Genomic DNA, 19,147 nt, shown 5'->3' with positions numbered 1-19,147 from the left:
GTAAATTCATCTGAACTCGCATACATTTTTAGAATTAGCAGCTCAGTTTTTCTCCAGTGTTTTATTAAACCAGTCTCTTGCAGTGGGGGGGGGGGGAATTTTACGACTTGGCCGCAATTTTACTCATCACTCTTATAAAGTTACAAATTTTAACTGTGTTAACGTATCGAAGCGTAAAGTGTAAAACTTATATCAAGTGTTTTTTTTCTAAAACACAGGCGATTCATCTCTAATGTTTTGCTAGAAGTTGCATGATAGCAAAGGGATGAACGTGTTATTAGATTCCATTATTCACGTTTTTTTATGTCTGAGAAAGACAATGAATATCTTCCTGAATATAATAATAAAAGACTTCCTCTTCAATTTTATAGAAATATTTGAAATTAGTTTTCAACTTTATCAAAGGGCATCTTTTGCTGTAAAAAAGTAGAATTTCAGTGTATATTTTCAGTTTAATATAAAACTAACTCAGATGCTTTCATTATGACAAAGTATAGAACAAAAGAACGGAAAATGTGGTTAGCTGTTAGAATTTCTATAGGGAAAATTTTCTATCTTATTTTTGGTGATATTATTCTAGAGATAACCAATGTCATTCCAAGAAGTTCCCGTTGTTGAGGGAATCTTTTAAGTTAAAAACAATATTGCCAAGAGGAAAAACTTATATATTTATCTAAATTTAGGAAATGTTTGTATATATTTCGTGAATAATTCCTTGCAAATCGTGTAACCATTTGTTGGTAGAATAAATTTGAGTTAGAGGATAAAGACAAAATAATGAAAAGAAAAACCATGAGTAGATATAATTTTTTTAAAAACTATTTTATAAGTTTGAAATAGCCTGTTAGAAATAACGTGAATAGAACGGGCCGAAGTCTTACTCTCATTTGCCGTTGAATGAATAAAAAAAAAATAAACAGAAAAAGATCAGTTTTAGGTTTGCGTTAAAGAATTGGATTTGTTATTGTTTGCAGTAATACGGTTTTAATGTTTTAACACAACATGGGAACATTAATATCACACGGCTAATATCCAGCTTTATGTATCTAAAATAATATTTGAAATTCACTTTAAAGTTTTTTTTTTATTAAAAAATATGTTGAAGAGGTGAAAAAAAATACAGAAATATAAAAAAAAATTCAGTTTTTTAACTAAGTTTCATTAAAAAAACAAATAAATATCTTATTACTATATCTCAAAGAACGAAGTTCTGAAGCTAATGAACCCAACGATATATTGTCCTGTCCTTTTGATGCAAATTACAACTGTGGGCAGTTGCAAAATGTTCCCCAGGAACCATAAAGTTTACAAAAAATTATTCGTTTCTTAAAATTAAATATATCGGATATACATTAATGATAGCTTGAAAAAAATAAAAACCGTGTGTTTAACCTTATTTTTTTTTTCACTTGAATCATTATTAAGGCAGCTTTATAAAACCAAAGTCGGAAAAAAAAGGTAAAACTTTATTTAGAAGTTTGGAAACCATCTCTAAACTCTACTTCTAGTTTTATACAGATAAAGATGGCTCCAATAGGTTATATTTGTGAAATACATCAGTAAACAATTGCAATTGTAATTGTTGCCTCGCAAGCTTCGCTTATGTTGTGCTATTGATTAAGAAATGTTTATTTCTAATAAAATTATTCTACTACTACTACTAAAAAATTTTTTGTTACGTTCCCTGGGATTTTGTCGTCTATACCTGTTGCTGTTGGTTAGAAAAATATTTACATACTAATTTACTAAGTTCTGCTAACGTCTTATATGGTTTTTGAAACCTTTTCGGGCGCCAGAAGTCTGTCAAAACCAGTATGTGCAGGCTGTATTCGACAAGGTATTGTCACCATAAATCTCAACGAGAATTATGCGTACTCTGGCCGCAGATTTTTTTTTGGAATAAAAAGTTCAATAAAATTCACCGTCATACACTTTATTTCGCACAAAACTAGACATTCTTAGAAATTCCCCCAAAAACTTGTTTGTGCTATAGGGAAAAACCATACATTGGAATTCAACTTTTTCTTCTTTCTAGCCAAGTTATCGTCGATATTTTTATTTTTGAGAAGTTGTAGAAAAATAAAATAAAATTGGTAGTATTTGACTTATTAAATCGTTGAGCCTCTCCGGTTCTGGGGACCGTTATTGGTTCATGCCGATTGGCAGACAAGACCGTAAGACGTTTTATGATTCAAAAAAATAAAAGGTGTCGTAAGAAATATTTTGTTTTAAACACCACAGTAGAGAGAATATACAGTAGCGACAAATGCTATACTCTCCATTAAAAATATGTGAAATAGATCTAAAGCATCACAAGATTCATACCCCGTCTTCGTGCAGGCGCGGCTCCGATGTACACATCACAAAAAGCTTATGGAAAACCTGTTGTTTTTATGGCACTTGGTATTAAGCATGTGACATATAGCAATCGCCAATTCTGTCGATCTGTCTGTCTGTCGGTCCCGGTTTTGCTACTTTAGGCACTTCCAGGTAAGCTAGGACGAAGAAATTTGGCAAGCGTATCAGGGACCGGACCAGGTTAAATTAGAAGTAGTCGTTTTCCCGATTTGACCATCTGGGGGGGGGGGAGTGGGGGGCCGGTTAATTCGCAAGAAATAGAAAAAATGAAGTATTTTTAACTTATGAACTGGTGATGGGATCTTAATGAAATTTGATGTTTGGAATGATATTGTGTCTCAGAGCTCTTATTTTAAATCCCGACCACATCTGATGACATTGGGGGGAGTTGGAGGGGGGGAAACCTAAAATCTTGGAAAACACTTAGAGTGGAGGGATCGGGATGAAACTTGATGGGAAAAATAAGCGCAAGTCCCAGATATATTATTGACATAATCGAAACTGATTCGCTCTCTTTGGGGTAGTTGGGGGGGGGGGAGTAATTCTTAAAAATTAGAAAAAATGAGGTATTTTCAACTTACGAACGGGTGATCGGATCTCAATGAAATTTGATGTTTAGAAGGATATCGTGTCTAAGAGCTTATTTTAAATTCCGACCGGATCTGGTGACGGGGGCGGGGAGTTGGGAGGGGGAAACCTGAAACTTGGAAAACCCTTAGAGTGGAGGGATCGGGATGAAACATGGTCGGAAAAATAAACACAAGTCCTAGATAGATGATTGACATAAACGGAACGGATCCGCTCTCTTTGGGGTAGTTGGGGGGGGGGGTATTTCTGAAAAATAAAAAAATGAGGTATTTTTAACTTACGAACGGGTGATCGGATCTCAATGAAATTTGTTATTTAGGAGGATATCGTGGCTCAGAGCTCTTATTTTAAACCCGACCGAATCTGGTGACATTGGGGGGGTTGGGAGGGGGAAACCTAAAACTTGGAAAACACTTAGAGTGGAGGGATCGGGATGAAACTTGATGGGAAAAAACACGAGTCCTAGATACATGATTTACATAATCAGAACGGATCCGCTCTCTTTGGGGTAGTTGGGGGGGGGGGGGGTAATTCTGAAAAATTAGAAAAAAAATGAGGTATTTTTATCTTACGAACGGGTGATTGGATCTCCATGAAATTTGATATTTAGAAGGATATCGTGTCTCAAAGCTCTTATTTTAAATCCTGACCGGATCTGGTGACATTGGGGGAAGTTTGGGGTGGGGAAACCTGAAATGATGGAAAATGCTTAGATTGGAGGGATTGGGATGAAACTTGGTTGGAAAAATAAGCAGAAGTCTTGCATACGTGATTTAAATAATTGGAACGGATCCGCTCAATTGGGGGGGGGGGGGGGTAATCCTGAAAAATAAGAAACAATGATGTATTTTTAACTTACGAAGGAGTGATCGGATCTTCATGAAACTTCATATTGAGAAGGACCTCATAACTCAGATATCTGATTTTAAATCTCAACCGGATCAAGCGTAATTGGGGGGGCAGTTGGGGGGGGACCGGAAATCTTAGAAAATACTTAAACCGGTGAGATCAGGATGAAACTGGATGGGAAGAATAGAAACCTGTCTAAGGCACGTGACTGACATAACTGGACCGGATCTGCTCTCTTTGGTGGAATTGGGGGGGGGGGTAATTTTGAAAATTTGGGTATTTGTAACTTACGAAAGGGCGACCAGATCTTAATGAAATTTGATATTTAGAAGGATCTTGTGCTTTAAAGTTGTAATTTTAAATTCCGACCAGATCCTGTGACATTCGGGGGAGTTGGAGGGGGAAACCGGAATTCTTGGAAAACATGAAAATTGGGGTATTTTTATCTTACGAATAGATGATCGGATCGTAATGAAATTTGATTTTTAGAAGGAATTCATGTCTCAGAGCTCTTATTTCAAATCCCGACCAGATCTTTTGACATGGGGGGGAGTTGGAAGGGGAAATCTTGGAAAAACACTTGGAGTGGAGGAATCGGGATGAAGCTTGGTGGATATAATAAACAAATTTCCTTGATACGTGATTGACAGAATCGTACTGGATTCGCTCTCTTTGGGGGAGTTGGGGGGAGGGGTTCAGTAATTTGGCGAGTTCGGTGCTTCTGGACGTGCTAGGGCGATGAAAATTGGTAGGCGTGTCAGGGAGCTGCACAATTGGACTTGATAAAGTCGTTTTCCCAGATTCGTCCATCTGGGAGGCAAAAGGGAGAGGAAAAATTAGAAAAAATTAGGTATTTATAACTTACGAGTGGGTGATCGGATCTTAATGAATTTTGATATTTAGAAGGACTTTGTGACTCAGAGCTCTTATTTTAAATCTTGGCCGGAATTAAGCCTCTTGTTTTCCTTTTTAAATCAATCTATTGATTCATAGAATTTTGTTAGAGCTCATACCATATGATCTCTTGGCTCTTAGCTCTTCTCGCCTCGTCACAAGTGCCATATGAGCTCTTAGCTCTTGTTTGTTCAGCAACTGAACTAGGCTATGACGACACGGCTCAAGAGTCTTTATGCGCGGTATGAAATATGTGTCATGTTTGGAGAAAGAAGTCGCTACTGTATATTCTCTCTACTGTGTTAGACACCCTTGGTAAATTTTATCTTACTTTATTGCTAGCAAAAATCCCACTTTGTGATCGGCGGTACATCGCTTCTCTTACTAGCTCTAGCCTTCGGCCCTCACACTGAACGTAGACTGCTCGTCACTAAGTTTTAAGACCCCACTGGCTAAGCATCACGTTAGAAAAAACAATGGCTAACGAATAAGATGAAGGTAGTCTACAGCTATGAAAATAAGGAGAAAATGCCAATATTTTGACCGAGACCTCCAATCAGCTGTCGTTAGTTTAAAAAGGATAAAAACCTAAATGAATTTTACAAAATGGGAAGGTGACTCATAATTTAGATTTATTGTTTATAAATTGTTGTTTTATTTGTCCCGTGAATTTCAGTCTATACTTTTATTGTTCTTTTTATACTGAGAGCGGCTGCGAGGAGATCTCGGCCGAATTAGTCGCATTTTTCCCTTATTTTCACTGTCTGTGAATTCTACTCGACTTCTTTTTTGTATATTTTTGTTTGCTCCTGCTGTCTTTACTACCCTATTCCTTTTTACTGAAGCCTACAAAAATAAAAACCATGAAAGGAAATGAAGTATAGACGGTAAATATATCAGAATTGTGTCACCTTTCGAAAAATGGACGTGAAAAATTTCCTTGCGGAATGGGATGAGGATAATTTTCCAATATTTGGATTACTTTGATTTAATCAATATCAAAGTATATGGAATAAAATTGGAGATGATTTTAACCCCTTTTGGTAGACTTTTGATGTTATTTTGGCTTATTGTTAAAACAGAGTAAGGATGACTTTTTTTTTATCCTGCGACTGGCATATAGAATCAAAATTGTACATTATTACATTTTTCATATTATAGTAAACGATTTTCCGAATGTTCAACATCCCTCCTCTTGTCGAATAAGTCGTATAATGGTGGTAAAACGATGATTTCCTTAACAACAAACGACAGGATTTTCGTGTAATTACTCTGTTATATGTTTGTGTAAAGTACTCCCTCCCTTTTCAAAAAAATACGTGTGTGTAGCAGCTATTTTTCTTAGCAGGTTTATTATAAAAATTTGAAACTAGAGACTTGCTCGAGAATAACGAAAAAGCTTCTGATGCCTGTATTGGAAAGCAAATTTTCTTTTCCTAATGTCAAGGACTCTAGTATCCAATAAAATATTTTGGATACTATAATATTTCTTTTTTATATATTGGTTCCGATGGGTCCACAATATATAAATATTATATATTTTTTATTAAAGTTATATATTTCTTTTTCACTTGTGGATTTCTTATCTGTTTCCTTTTTTTTAATTTAGTATGCAAGTTCCTGCACAGTCTGTATTTTATCTCAAAATTTTCTTTGAGGTACCTTTTATGATAGTTAAGGATCATCCAAAAGTTATACGAGATATTTCGTTGTAACTAAAATGAAACCGTCCTATATTTTTACGTTCGTGTTTGTTAAAAACATTACTCTTTCCAATCACTCGAATGTCCTTCATGAGTTAACTAGCATCTATAACTAATTCTAATAACTTTCGACTAATTTAAAAATGGCTAAAGAGGCTTTTTGGCACGAATCAATAATAATTCACTTCTGAACGCACTTCCCCCCCCCCACGCTACACGGAAAAATGACCACAAAATAGTATTCTTTAGTGAAAGATCGATTTTAAAGGTATTATATCTAGTAGTTGTACTCAGATGAATTGATTATCAAAATGGTGGTATTATTGATGGTGGCTATGAAAAGGGAACGAAAGTAGGTACTCAGGGAAAGAAGTAAGAACTCAGAGATTGACACTTTTCAGTCTTTTATTGAATAAATTATAACTTCTTTTTAGTTATTTCAGTTTTTTCTTAATGTAAGAAATAGCAAATGTCGTACAGTAGAAAACTTACAAAGCACAGACTAAACCAGTTTATCTGGTATGGTAGTATCTACCATCACGATACTCATTGATTCTTATTAATCAGCCCTTTGCACACCATCATCACTGGCTATACACTCATAATAAATTCATTTGCTAAAAGGATGGTAAATATTGAATAATTCACAGAAATGACCTGCGAATAAAGTGAACATACCACTCGATGCCTTTTTTATGCTCTTTTCGAATAAAATAATTGTTTTGGTGCAAATTCAATTTTATCCTTACTTAATCTAACCTTTCTAACATTACCCAAATATATAGCCCATATTATATATTTTCCAAACGTTTATTGATTCTCGACTTTTTCACTGTTGGTTCAATTTATGGGTAAATCGGTTTTTGGTAAGAGTGACGCTAACAGAGGTATATAAGCCGTATGTAAAATAAGAGAAAAGTGTATCATCTTTGAGGGTCTTAAAAGGGCCTAAAGCTGAATTTAGGCTAAAAATGATTATTTTATTCGGAAAGAACATAAAAAAGGCATCAAGTGGTATGTTCACTTTATTCGTAGGTTATTTATGTGAATTTTTCAAGATTTATCATAAGGACTTAATTGCTAAAAGATTCGCGATCGTTGAAAAATTTATTTACTTCGCATTATTTGCAGTTCAGTGCATACTTTTAGTACAAGCGCAGTGTAATTCCTTGTGATAATGACAAAATAGAGGGAATAACCCATTAATAGCGCTGGAGTTGCGAGATCAGTTCCCTTTCTCCACGCCTCGCTCTCTACGCTAAAGTTCGACTCTTTGTCTCAACTCTACTTTTTAAAACAATAAAAACTTTAGGGTAAAAAGCGAGGTGCTGAGGAGGGGACAGCTCCTTTCATCTACGGAATAATTTCTATTCGTTTTAAGTTTTAATATCGCTCCTTACTTTCAGTTAAAAAAAAACGTGCTTTTTTTAATATAATTAGTATCGATATTAGGGGTATAAAAATCTTCTAAGAGCAGATTGATTCAATCATTATATGCTAAAGAGTTTGATTCATCAGCACGGGCTATGTCAATGCGTTTTGATTTGTTAAGATATAATTTTGATTTACTATAATGAATTTGTTTTTTTTTTTTTTTGCAAAAATACATTAAACAGTGTGTGTTTTATTGAAAAGTAAGTCTTGTGTAACTCCGCGATGACTATTTATAACAGTAATGACTTTTGTAACTAAATTTTTCTATTCAAAAATCATCAAATCGTTCCACCATTTCTTTTCATTGCAGGTAAATGGAGATGTACTGATTCCAAGAGATTGTTACCTGAAGCTATGCCCTGATCTAAATTGTGATTGCATTCTTCCACTCTTTTTATTTTACTGTATTGATGTGAATAATTAATTAAAGTATGCATGATAATATTCGACTACAAGAAGGATACAAGGGTGCCAGTAGAACTTTTTTACAATGCATTCTTCGAATCTGTTCCCGCTCTAAAATCTCGATGTTGCAATATTTTCTACATTTCAATCGAATCCACTTTTTGTCGAATTTATTTATTTGAAAGAGGTTCCAAGTGGTTTGGCCATATAATATGACGCCAAGAGGAGACCCTAACACGCCAGGTTCTTTCTGCAGAACCTCTCTCCTCTTGGAAGAAAAAACCGGGAGGCCAGATACAGTCATGGCAAACCGTCGTAAAGGAAGCCGTCGAACCATTGGGCGATTTCCGGAAATATGGGTACAACTAGAACAAGTCTTAGCTTCAACTCATTCAACCGCAAATAGACGTGACTTTTGGTAGAGCATGATTCAGTAGCTTCTTGGTACCGAGCTGGGCTGAATGCCTGTGACTCATCGTAAGTAAGTAAGAACTTACTTAAATGTACTTAAGTAAATTAAATTTACTTACTTAAATTTTATTTTATTCTCCTCTTATCAGTAGTTTACTAAAGCACGCATTACCAGTGGCGTCTATTGGGGGGGGCATTGGCCCCTAGATTTTAACAACACCTTTTTTGTGGGTCATTTTTATTGAAAAATACCCCTTTTTCGGGGGAGGTACTTTCATTGGAAAATTTAAAAAATGAAAAACTTGCAACCCCTTCTCAAAAACTTCCGTAAAATGACACCATTGTGCAATACAATTAGTGATTATTTATCATAGTATTTTAGGATATTGTAGCATGGGACTCTCATGTCTTTTTACAGATTTCAATGTAAAAATGAAATTGATAACAAACTTAGAGAAGATCAAAAGAACGACGAAATTATTTCAAAATTAGTCCAAAACTATGGAGAAGGCTTCCAATGAAATCTACTGCGCAAAAAAAAAGGCTCATGAAAATTCTTGTCTTTTTTTAGCCGACTTTTATGCATAATTTAATTCATGTTAATGGTGACTTCTGGTGAGTATAAAATGCTTCGTAGATTAGTTCATTTTGGCTGGAAATTAATAGTCAGAATATTGAAACACCAATCTACAAGATACATCCACAATGAGAATTTTAAAGTACCAAGCTGAAAGGTAAATAATCAGCTTAGGTTTCTTTCATTTTCACTCGAGTATTTGACTTTGTGTTTTGACGTTGCTGCCTTTTTCTCAAAAACAAAGAATAAAATGAAAATGTGCTCAGTATCAAGGCTATTTGCATGTTTTTGCTAAAAGGCCTACCACACCGTAACTAGCAAAAGCTACAAACAGCAGTATTTATTAAACCGGAGTTCACTCGAAATTTGACAAAAACCTTATTTAGTGAAAGAACAAGTGTTACATTTGCAAAACTCTTGAGATAATTACTAATTCAATAAAAATGTTATAGCGTATTGTAAAAAAAAAAATCTCTAGCAATTCTCTAGATTCTAGGGCGTGAAGAGTGAAAAAATATCCATACTCAGGGCAGTGTAACTAAACCAGAAATGGCTGAATTGTTTCACAGGAAAAATGGTTTGGTCAGAAAGTGGGCAGTCTATTAGAAAAATCATTGCATACACAAGGAGAAAAACAGCCACCACATATTTAACAAGAATTGTAGAAACAATGGTAATAATCAATCAGTTCAGAGAAGCAGACCTGAAGGACTGGTTTAACCTGTTTCAAATATCATAAGAAACCTTTGCTGGTCACGTGGAAGCTTTGCTGTTGGTCAATATGCCTCTCAAATTTTTTTTTTTTTAGTATTAAAACGTCAACTAATTCTTTTTTGACAACGTCAGTTTTTCCATGGTGGTGAACTTATGTTTCTCTTGGAAAATTCAGCTTTCATTTCAAGGAATGAAGACTACAATCCTACCCCGGGTAAGCATATTGTAATTTTTGATATTCAATAGGCAATTGTAATTATTGACTTGCTCTCAAGAGCACTCATTGCAACTAATTATTTGCTTATTGGGTGCAAGAGCTCAATGCAAATCGCCCTTAAGTACAATCTAGCAGTGTTTTTGGTTAGTTTCAAAGATTTTTATTATTAGCATTTGAGGTACTCAATTTTCTCACTAAATTATAAACCTCCCACACTCGCGTGGCTGATGAGGCCCTCGGTCCATATTTTTGTTCGCATACAAATAAAAATATTTGACAAAAAGAAATCTAGGAATTTCGGTTAATATAATCTCTTTCAAAGTTTAAGAAATCTTTTAAATATTATTAGAATCACCCTCACAATACATCTGGTTGAGTTAGCAATAATTAGTTCATCACAGGCTTTCTATCAACCAGATGGACCTACCTTAACATCCCGGGCAACATTCAATAGATTGGGCAATAATTAAATCTTAGAAGAAGGCTATAATTGCCTGATTCAACAAACACACGAAGTTTGGAGTAGTGGCGTCAATGACGAAAATTTAAGTAGGGGGGGGGGTGTAATTTTCAAAATCTAAGGGATAGGGACAAATTTCTTCATTTTTTACGGAAAATAACTTATGATATCCTTTAAAATCTAGGGGGGGGGGGCAAATGCCCTCAATTGACACCACTGCTGCAGAACTCTCCACTTGAAGTAACAAACTTATTATATTTGAAATAAAAAACTTATTATATTTCTATTCTGATAAATGAAACAATTTAGTTAGACAGCATACACCTTCATCTACTCTATAAATGACCTAGTTGTTTGCATTGCATTTGATTCACTCCATATCTTCACTGGAATTTAATACATTTAACGTTTATAAAACTCATAGAGCTTGTACCTATCTTTCCTGGCAGTTAAGAAAACTAGGTTAAACTTGCCAGTGGTAATTTACAGTGGACAATCCTTTTCAGCGTCCTTACTCCCTTCTTCCCACATAGGAAGTGTATATACCTACGTCAGTATGTTTCGTTAGCCCTAGTATGAATTATTTTTAGTCCCAAAACTTAGTCGGCTAAGTAGAAGGGGAACAACTGCGTTATAACACGTCAAAATGAATTAAACGAATGCATTGACATGATTTACAGGACCTGTTATTTAATGGCCAAAAATGTATTACAAAATAAAGATAACATAGGAAACATGATCCTTGTCTTTTAAAGCTTCTGAAAACATTCAAGACCTAAACAATAATAAAAAAAAACAAGCAAAAAGAAACAAGCCACATATACAAATTCAGCTCACATTTTCTAATGTAAGCAAATATAGGCTACGAATTTCAGAATTCATCTAAACCCTCAATCTCTTCCGGAAAATCACCACAAATCACATTAGCTATTTTTACAAAACTTCCATATTTTGGTGGACAGTCAAAATACCTTTTTCCACTAACACTGCCATCATTTTTTCCAAAAGGTTCATCATATTGAACACCTACCCAATCACCTGCTTGAAAATGCACTTTACCTACATATTTAATGACACCTCTTCTAGTGGGCTGACCCGGGACAGTGACTTCACATCTACTACCAATAACAATAGATTTCAATTTTTCTTCTTCATCTTGTTTCTGCTTTTCAAGTTTTTCCCTTTGTTGTGCAGCAATTTCTTCATTGTATTTCCCAAGTTTATTATTTTCAAGAAATGATTTAAGTGTGTTTTGCTTCTTTGAATATTCTTCTTCTGAAAGCTCAAATTTCTTTACTTTAGTTAAATCATCAAATTCACTAGCTACCTTTGCCTTATCTGTCACAAACAAAGCCATTAAATCATCTATAGGGTAAGACCCAATCAACTTTGAATCATCATTTAAACTACAAACATGATTGCCTTCTTCTGTTTGCACGTCAATAGTCATAGTAGCAGGTGATGCACCAGTCATCAATTCTAATTTTCCTTTAAGTTCAAGCACTGTCAAATCTTTTGCAAATCTCTTTTCTGCTGTAAATGATGTTAAATTACTCTTGACAAATACATTGACAAAATCCGATGTTACGACTTGAAAAGACATTTTCCTATAAAAAAAGAAGATGAGAAGGACCATGTTAGATCATGTTATATTAAGCATAATAAACTCTTTATATTAATAGAGAATAGAATCAAAAACCTCTAAGATGTGTCATAAGACACCTTCCTCTTTAGGATATATACAATGAAAAAAAAAAAAAAAAAAAAAAAAAAAAAACTGGAGAAAATACTACACCAAGAAGTCGGAATTTTAGCCTTAAAATTAACCTCTTAAATGCCTGGGGGGAAGGGAGGATTCTTTAAAAATAAAAATAAAATAATAATTATAAGAACAAAAATAACATGAATCTGTTGAAAAAATTTTATAACTGAGACAACTTTTATTCAGTGTTCTATTTTATGTTTAAGAGAAATTTTAATGTAAATGTACGGCACTCTGAAGTATGTGTTCGATATGGTGACAGTATTGTGAGGGGTTCTTTATTCTTTTCGAAAATTTCTTCAGCAAAAATTCTCTAGTTCTTTGTATGATAATTGTCATTTTTATTTTCTACTTTTTTGGGTCATTATGATAAACTTTTAATTCAATTGGCAATATCATAACCATACCTACAAAGGCAGGGTTTTTCATTTCACTAGCTTACATACAAAGTTTTATCTTCATATTTTATATGATGCCAACCATATATTCAAAAACACTTACACCTTTATGTTGCCATAGATTGCCTTCATTTTTTGGTAAGGACACGTTCTTATGCATAGCGTCAAGGGCGTGATTTACTATGGGGCAGGGGAACAACTTCCCCCTCCAGGCCCAAAATTGCCCCCCCCCGGGTGAAACTTAGCTTCTGCAAAAAAAATTTGTCAAAATTAAAATAACCCTGCATAATTCAAGGATCAAGAAAAACAGGTCAGTTTTCTTCAGTATATATTTCCTTTATGGTGATATACTACTCACTTTTAAGTTTCCACTGTCATCTTCACTTCATTGGGAAAATTGGCTGCAACTTCGCCCCCCCCCTAAGGATTTTTACGAAACTACGTCACAGCATAGCGCCAGTGATTCTTTCCATTTGCTAGTAGTAATAACATAAACAAATTTATATTCAGGTGGGATAAACAAGAAAGGAGGGCAACAATAGTCATATTCTAGTAAGAGTTCAAAAGTACTAGTAATCCTTTAGGCCAAACATCACATTTAGGTTGTATTATATGTAAACATCTAGTTAAAATACCACTCAACAATTTTCAGGCAAATAAGACACAAATAAATAAAACAGCTTTTACCTGAAAATGTACTAAAAAATAAACAAAAAATTCTTGCTGCCATGAAAAATGAAAATTTCTAGCTATCTTGCTATCCCTTTTAAGACTAAATATCCAATTAAATTATTCCTGGTCAAAAAAATCTTTTTTTTTTAAGTTTTTAATTATATTTTGTTTTTTAGTCCACGACATCAAGCTCTTAAAAAGACAAGATTGGATCTGACTTTGTTCAAGCTAACTTATGGCTAGTTTAAACAGATCTCCCATTAAGCTTGAAATAAGTTAAAGTCATGTAAACAGTGTTTACCATGGTTTTGGTGACTTTTTAAACTTGGTAAATTGTGTGACTGTCAACTTGTAAAAATGCTGCTGAGCTGTTTTAGTTAAATTTTACGGATCAACAGTTTTAAGTTATTAACAATTAGAAGAATTTGAAAACCTGTGAATATATAAGGTTTATCACTAGACATAGTTCTTAAGGAACAATTATCTTTAAGTAGCCTATCTAGATACTCCATTTCCCTCCTCAATGGGCAGACAGGGTTATAAATGAAAATTTCCGTTTTTACAGTATTTTTGTTTTCCTTTTTGGCTTCAATCTAAAAATGAGTATATTCTGTAGATATGAGGCACTGCATATCTTTCCAAAAAAAAAAGATTCATAAATTAGGTATATTAGGAGCTCTGCCTACACACAACTGTTGTGCATTTGCTGACTACTTACAAAGAAGGATGTTAGAGCACCCTAAAACCAAAGTTAGCTTATATTTCAGGAATTTTACAGGAAAGCTAGTAAATTTTGGGCTTACTAAACACCTTTTATCCTGTTAGAATATTTACTAGTCCATAACAATAGACTTTAATTTCCTACTAACTTTTTCAGCATTATCTAAACAATGAGGAGCTTTATTTAAGCTCATGTCATATAAGCTACGAAAGCCTCGAAAACGTGAATCTAGATAACTCAACACTCCAGAAACTCGACAACCCTGATGCACTTTTTGGCTTTGAAAAAAAAACTTGAACACACATGATATTTTTGTTAAAAACTAATTTAATTTACAGATTACAGTTTCAAGCAATTTAGTGTCATATGATCAATATTATAACCTCGAAAACGTGACTCTAGATAACTCAACACTCCATGAAACTTGACAACCTTGACACATTTTCCAGGTCTGAAAAACGAAACTTAAACATGCATGATGTTTTTATATAAAGCTAGTTTAATTTACAGGTTGTAAATATAAATTAACATAATTACTACTGTAAATTATAGTAGTATTATGCTTATAGAAAATTACAGGACAATGAATATATAGCAGTGAAAAGAATGAAAATATATTCAAATAAATCCTAAAATATCATTAAAAGAATTAAAATATATTGCAGGTGCACAATAATATCACTTTGATTAATAAGTAAAATAGCTAATATATGAGTACTTTGAATGAGCATCTAGGTTTAAAATAAAAACAATATCTCAAAGTTAATGCTTCAATAAAGTTAATATAGTATGCCTAATGATTTCAGTCAAAAAGCATGTAAATAATGGGTTTTAATTGAGTCTTACACACTAAAAATACTTAAATATTTGACAATCACTAATGCAGTACTATAGTAATGTAGCAGCAATAAAATACTAGACTAGTACTAATATTTCAAAATGGGAAAGTTAACATTATATATGCGTTTAATTTTCTGTTTTATAAAGATTTTTAATATTGCTTTAAATATCATTATTAGGGCTAGAGTGTATTCAAAAAGGTGTAAATGTTCACTGTCTTGCTAAATTAACGAATATAAAGTTGTTGATGACTAGTTGGATATCCAATTCATTCAAAACATAATGGTGGGAATGAAGAACAGCCAAGTTGTTCAATCATTTCTGTCTCATGTTTGATATAAAGATATGACATCTAAGGGCACTAAATGACCATTATCCTGTTGTCATGATTGGAACTACTTGGAGAAGCTTAACGTACTTCACATAGCATTTCTACAACTGCAGACTCTTGTGTAATGTACTTTCCTACACTAAGGATGTTTTTTTAAGACAGTTGTTTTTATCAGCAATATCAGCTAATATATTTTAGTCTCTCAATGTCTAGGTCATTTTTGAAAAACTCAGTTGGTTTTTGAAATTTGTTGCACCTCTGTTTAGTATAAACAAGCACTCTTGTTCAACTAGAATGACCTGTATGAGTTCAGTTGATGCAAACCACTCAGTAATGTAAGATTACATCACTTGACATACTTTAATACAAAGGACTTTGTAGTATTCCTTTGGGGTTTTGGAAGCATGTAGTGAGCTTGCTTTATTGTTTTCATACTTCTTTGGTATACATCAATTCTAAGGAAGTGAAGTATCATCAACTTGTGAAGGTTTATACTTTAAAACACTGTTCCCAAAAGTGTTAAAAACTATCATGCCTTCAATTTAATATACAAATCAAGCCCCTATATATTTTTTCTGGATCAGCATCGCCTAGATGGGGCATTGAATTTTGTCACTGACATCCTCTACTGGGGTCATTGCAAAACAATAGAGACAAAAAAAAAGAAATGATTCTTGAATTGTTACATTTAATAAAGGTAGCTTGCCTATTTGTAACCTGCCTCTGTTTTATCCTCAGTAGAAAAAATTCCAGAAACACTAGAAATTCTTCAAATTAATCATATTCTCAAGATACTAGAAGGTCACATAGTCTCTTGAGTTGGTCAACGTGGTTGTAGCCCAGCTTGGTTGTTGCTGCTTTCAGAGTATATGTGTTGCTATATCTCACAGTATATCTCTCTCTTCAAAAATAAATACCACAAGAGGACACCAAGAAAAAATATTCAAGCCCCATTGTAATAAATAGATCAAGGGCCAATTATCAGAGTGTCTAAGCAGTGGCTGACTGGAACTAACTTCCAGAAATAGTTGTGAAATCTGAAAACTTAATTTTCAAAAACAGCCTGGACCAATTTTGAAGAGAACATTTTTACAAACATGACTCACAGACTAGGGTAAGGGAGACCCTTATCATTGGTTTTAAATTACAAAACCACAATAGCCATTTGACTCAGAGGAATACAACTTTGATGGAACAACTGAAAGCCATATAGAGAGTGCTGATACAGGGATATGTCCCTAATGGACATAATGGTACTGGGGATCCTGTAAGTTATCTGATTTCTGCCCATATACTATAGGCCTACTTCTACCACATTAACTTAAAAATCTGATAAATAGCCAAGACTTTTTTCTAAGTTAAGTGACATAGGAATCTTTCTTTATTTGTTTTTAGGATAGTACAGAAGGCATAAACTAGGTAGTTACCTAGTTTAAGTTACAAGCTGAGGAAATGAAGCACTGGACACCAAGATATTCTTGGTGCTTATTTTAGTCTCTGGAGGTAATGTTCATAAAACAGACTATTCAGGTAGCCTAGCTAAAAAAACAAACTTATCTCTATAGTCACAATTACATCCTGAATCCAAATTTAACATGCATTTTTATTAGAAATGAACTTCACTCCCACCCTTATATATACTAATTCAGGGTAGGCTATATTTCAGTAAAACTCTAGTTGAGTGACTTCTTGCTATCTCAGAAAGGGGTTAGGTTAGGAAAATGAAACTTTCAGGGATGGGTCTACAGACTAAAGTATATCCCAGGAAGGTATTTTAAAGTACCCACCTCTACTCCTTCTCCCTCTAGAGGGCACTGACCATCAATGACCTTCAAAAATAAGTGTGTTATAAAAGTGAAATCTTGAAAAATAGATCTTCTGCTTGAATGAAGTACAACAAAATTGTTTTCAGCTTCACAACCTTGCTTGGTCAATGTTGGTATTACTGGAACAATTTTTGGGGGTCATGAAACTATTGTTAATAGATGCATTTTGACTTTTTGAACATCTTTTCTCTCTTGCAAAACTACCACAAACTCACCATTATGGAGTTATTTAAACTGAAAATTGGTTATTTTTCTGTTCAACTTGATTGACTGACATTTGCAGCCAGCCAAGAGAATACAAAAGGACTGCATTATGGTAAGCAAGTTATTTTTATTCAAAGTTAGCCCTTTTTTCTTGTTTGAGCATTATTTGATGATAATATGCACAATAGAAAATGGATATTAGATAGAGGTTAGGTTAAGTGCATTCCAAAGGTGAATTATTTTAGGTAGATTCTTTCATAAATTATCTTCTCTAAAAACATCCAAAATTCGTGCAAGTTGTCTCTAAAAGACATAGATCAATTGAAAGTCTTAAAATGTTAGCAATTTCAAATTTCCAATCAACAAAACAGAAATGATTGCAATTTTATAAGTATGAATACAAGAATATTTGGGCCAGAATAACTCCATAACAGTGATTTTGCAAGAGAGAAAAGATGTTCAAAAAGTCAAAATGCATCTATTAACAATAGTTTCATGACCCAAAAAGACTGTTCTAGTAATACCAACATTTAGCCTACCCCTTGCTCAATCCCTATTTTTAAGGTTTTAAAAATATGCAAATACATTTCCTAGATTTTGAAAAAAAACATTGATATGGCTCAGAATTCTAATCAAATATCAGGAATTGCATTTTCAGAACTAAAGGCAGAGAAAAAGCAACTGGTAGCTAAAAATTAAGGTAAAATGTTGTTTTGCCAAATTTCAATAGGTATAGACCTGTCATGTAGGCAAAACTCAGGGCTCTTTAGAGGGAGAAGGAGTCGAGGTGGGTACTTCAAAATACCTTCCCAAGACATACTTAAGCCTTTAGCCCTGCCCCTGAAAGTTTCATTTTCCTAATCTAACCCCTTTCTGAGACAGCCAAAAGTCAATCAACTAGAATTTTACTGAACAATAAATGTGGTATTATCTACTAAACATGCTCTTAACAAAATTTGAGTTAATTTTATCACTTTCCAGGGAATAAAAAAAGTTGATTCTCTATAATTGCATAGCCTATGAGAAGAAAGAACAGAAAGCAGTGTTAAACAGTGCTCAACAGAGGTGACCAGCAGAAGTTAGAAACAGTTCAGAGACAGGCTACAAAAGCAATTGAGGGATGCAAATATTTAAACTACTCATCCTGTCTGAAGAGGCTGAAACTCCCCACTCTTGTCTACAGACATAAAAGCGGTGATATTATCATGACACATAAGCTCCTGAATTACAACTCTCCATTAAATATGCTATTTCAACTTGACCAGTCTGCCAGAACTAGGGGGCATAGTCGAAAACTGTATCAGAAGAGAGCTGCCACTAGACTACGCAATAACTTCTTCACTTACAGAATAGTGAGTTTGTGGAATTCTCTCACCAAAAAAGCAGTCACTACCCCCAGCACTGCTGCCTTTAAAAGAGCTGTTGATGGAGAATGGTCATCAAAGCCATGGCAAACTGAGTGGGATGCTGTTGAGACATCCAACCATCGTCATCACTAACCAGCGATTCTACAGGATTTAATCCTTATTTCGCTGGACAATGCGATTTAAGGTAAATGACCATATAAAGAAATGCCTCTCAAATAAATCAAGGCTAACCCCCTTTGTAGATTATAAAGCACTGTCTTATCGAAGAAAACTTGTTTTGTCACAAAATGTTCGGTAAAAGGTGAGCGATATTTCCGTAATAGCCTATAGGTTATTTGAAAAACTTACTAATTCCACAATAATCACGTGCAACTATTTCAAATTTAGGCGCAGAAGTCAACAAAATTAAAAATTTA

At 34.0% G+C, this 19,147-nt stretch overlaps 2 protein-coding genes across 5 annotated transcripts in view; one reads left to right on the top strand and one right to left on the bottom strand.

The window, feature by feature from the left end:
* Positions 1 to 8,268, top strand: part of LOC136035299 (nudC domain-containing protein 1-like) — a 94,392-nt gene extending 86,124 nt beyond the window's left edge. The window contains exon 11 of the mRNA XM_065716992.1: positions 8,137 to 8,268. Within this exon, the coding sequence (XP_065573064.1) occupies positions 8,137 to 8,140 (4 nt within the window). The 3' untranslated portion in view covers positions 8,141 to 8,268. The remainder of the gene's footprint in view (positions 1 to 8,136) is intronic.
* Positions 8,269 to 11,278: 3,010 nt separating this feature from the next.
* Positions 11,279 to 19,126, bottom strand: LOC136035294 (tubulin-folding cofactor B-like). Of its 4 annotated transcripts, none has more exons than XM_065716985.1 (2): positions 19,080 to 19,126; positions 11,279 to 12,217 (listed from the first exon to the last, which is right to left on the bottom strand). In XM_065716985.1, the coding sequence occupies exon 2, from the start codon at positions 12,211 to 12,213 to the stop codon at positions 11,482 to 11,484; it is 732 nt and encodes a 243-aa protein (XP_065573057.1). In that variant the 5' UTR covers positions 12,214 to 12,217; positions 19,080 to 19,126; the 3' UTR covers positions 11,279 to 11,481. The 4 variants fall into 4 exon arrangements, with proteins under 4 accessions (XP_065573057.1, XP_065573059.1, XP_065573058.1 ...); XM_065716987.1 differs by lacking the exon at positions 19,080 to 19,126 and adding an exon at positions 18,963 to 19,066; XM_065716986.1 differs by lacking the exon at positions 19,080 to 19,126 and adding an exon at positions 18,711 to 18,934.
* Positions 19,127 to 19,147: the final 21 nt, after the last annotated feature.

Source organism: Artemia franciscana, chromosome 14, assembly GCF_032884065.1.
Source record: "Artemia franciscana chromosome 14, ASM3288406v1, whole genome shotgun sequence".
NCBI lineage: Eukaryota > Metazoa > Arthropoda > Branchiopoda > Anostraca > Artemiidae > Artemia > Artemia franciscana.
This window is presented reverse-complemented; position numbering and strand designations above follow the sequence as displayed.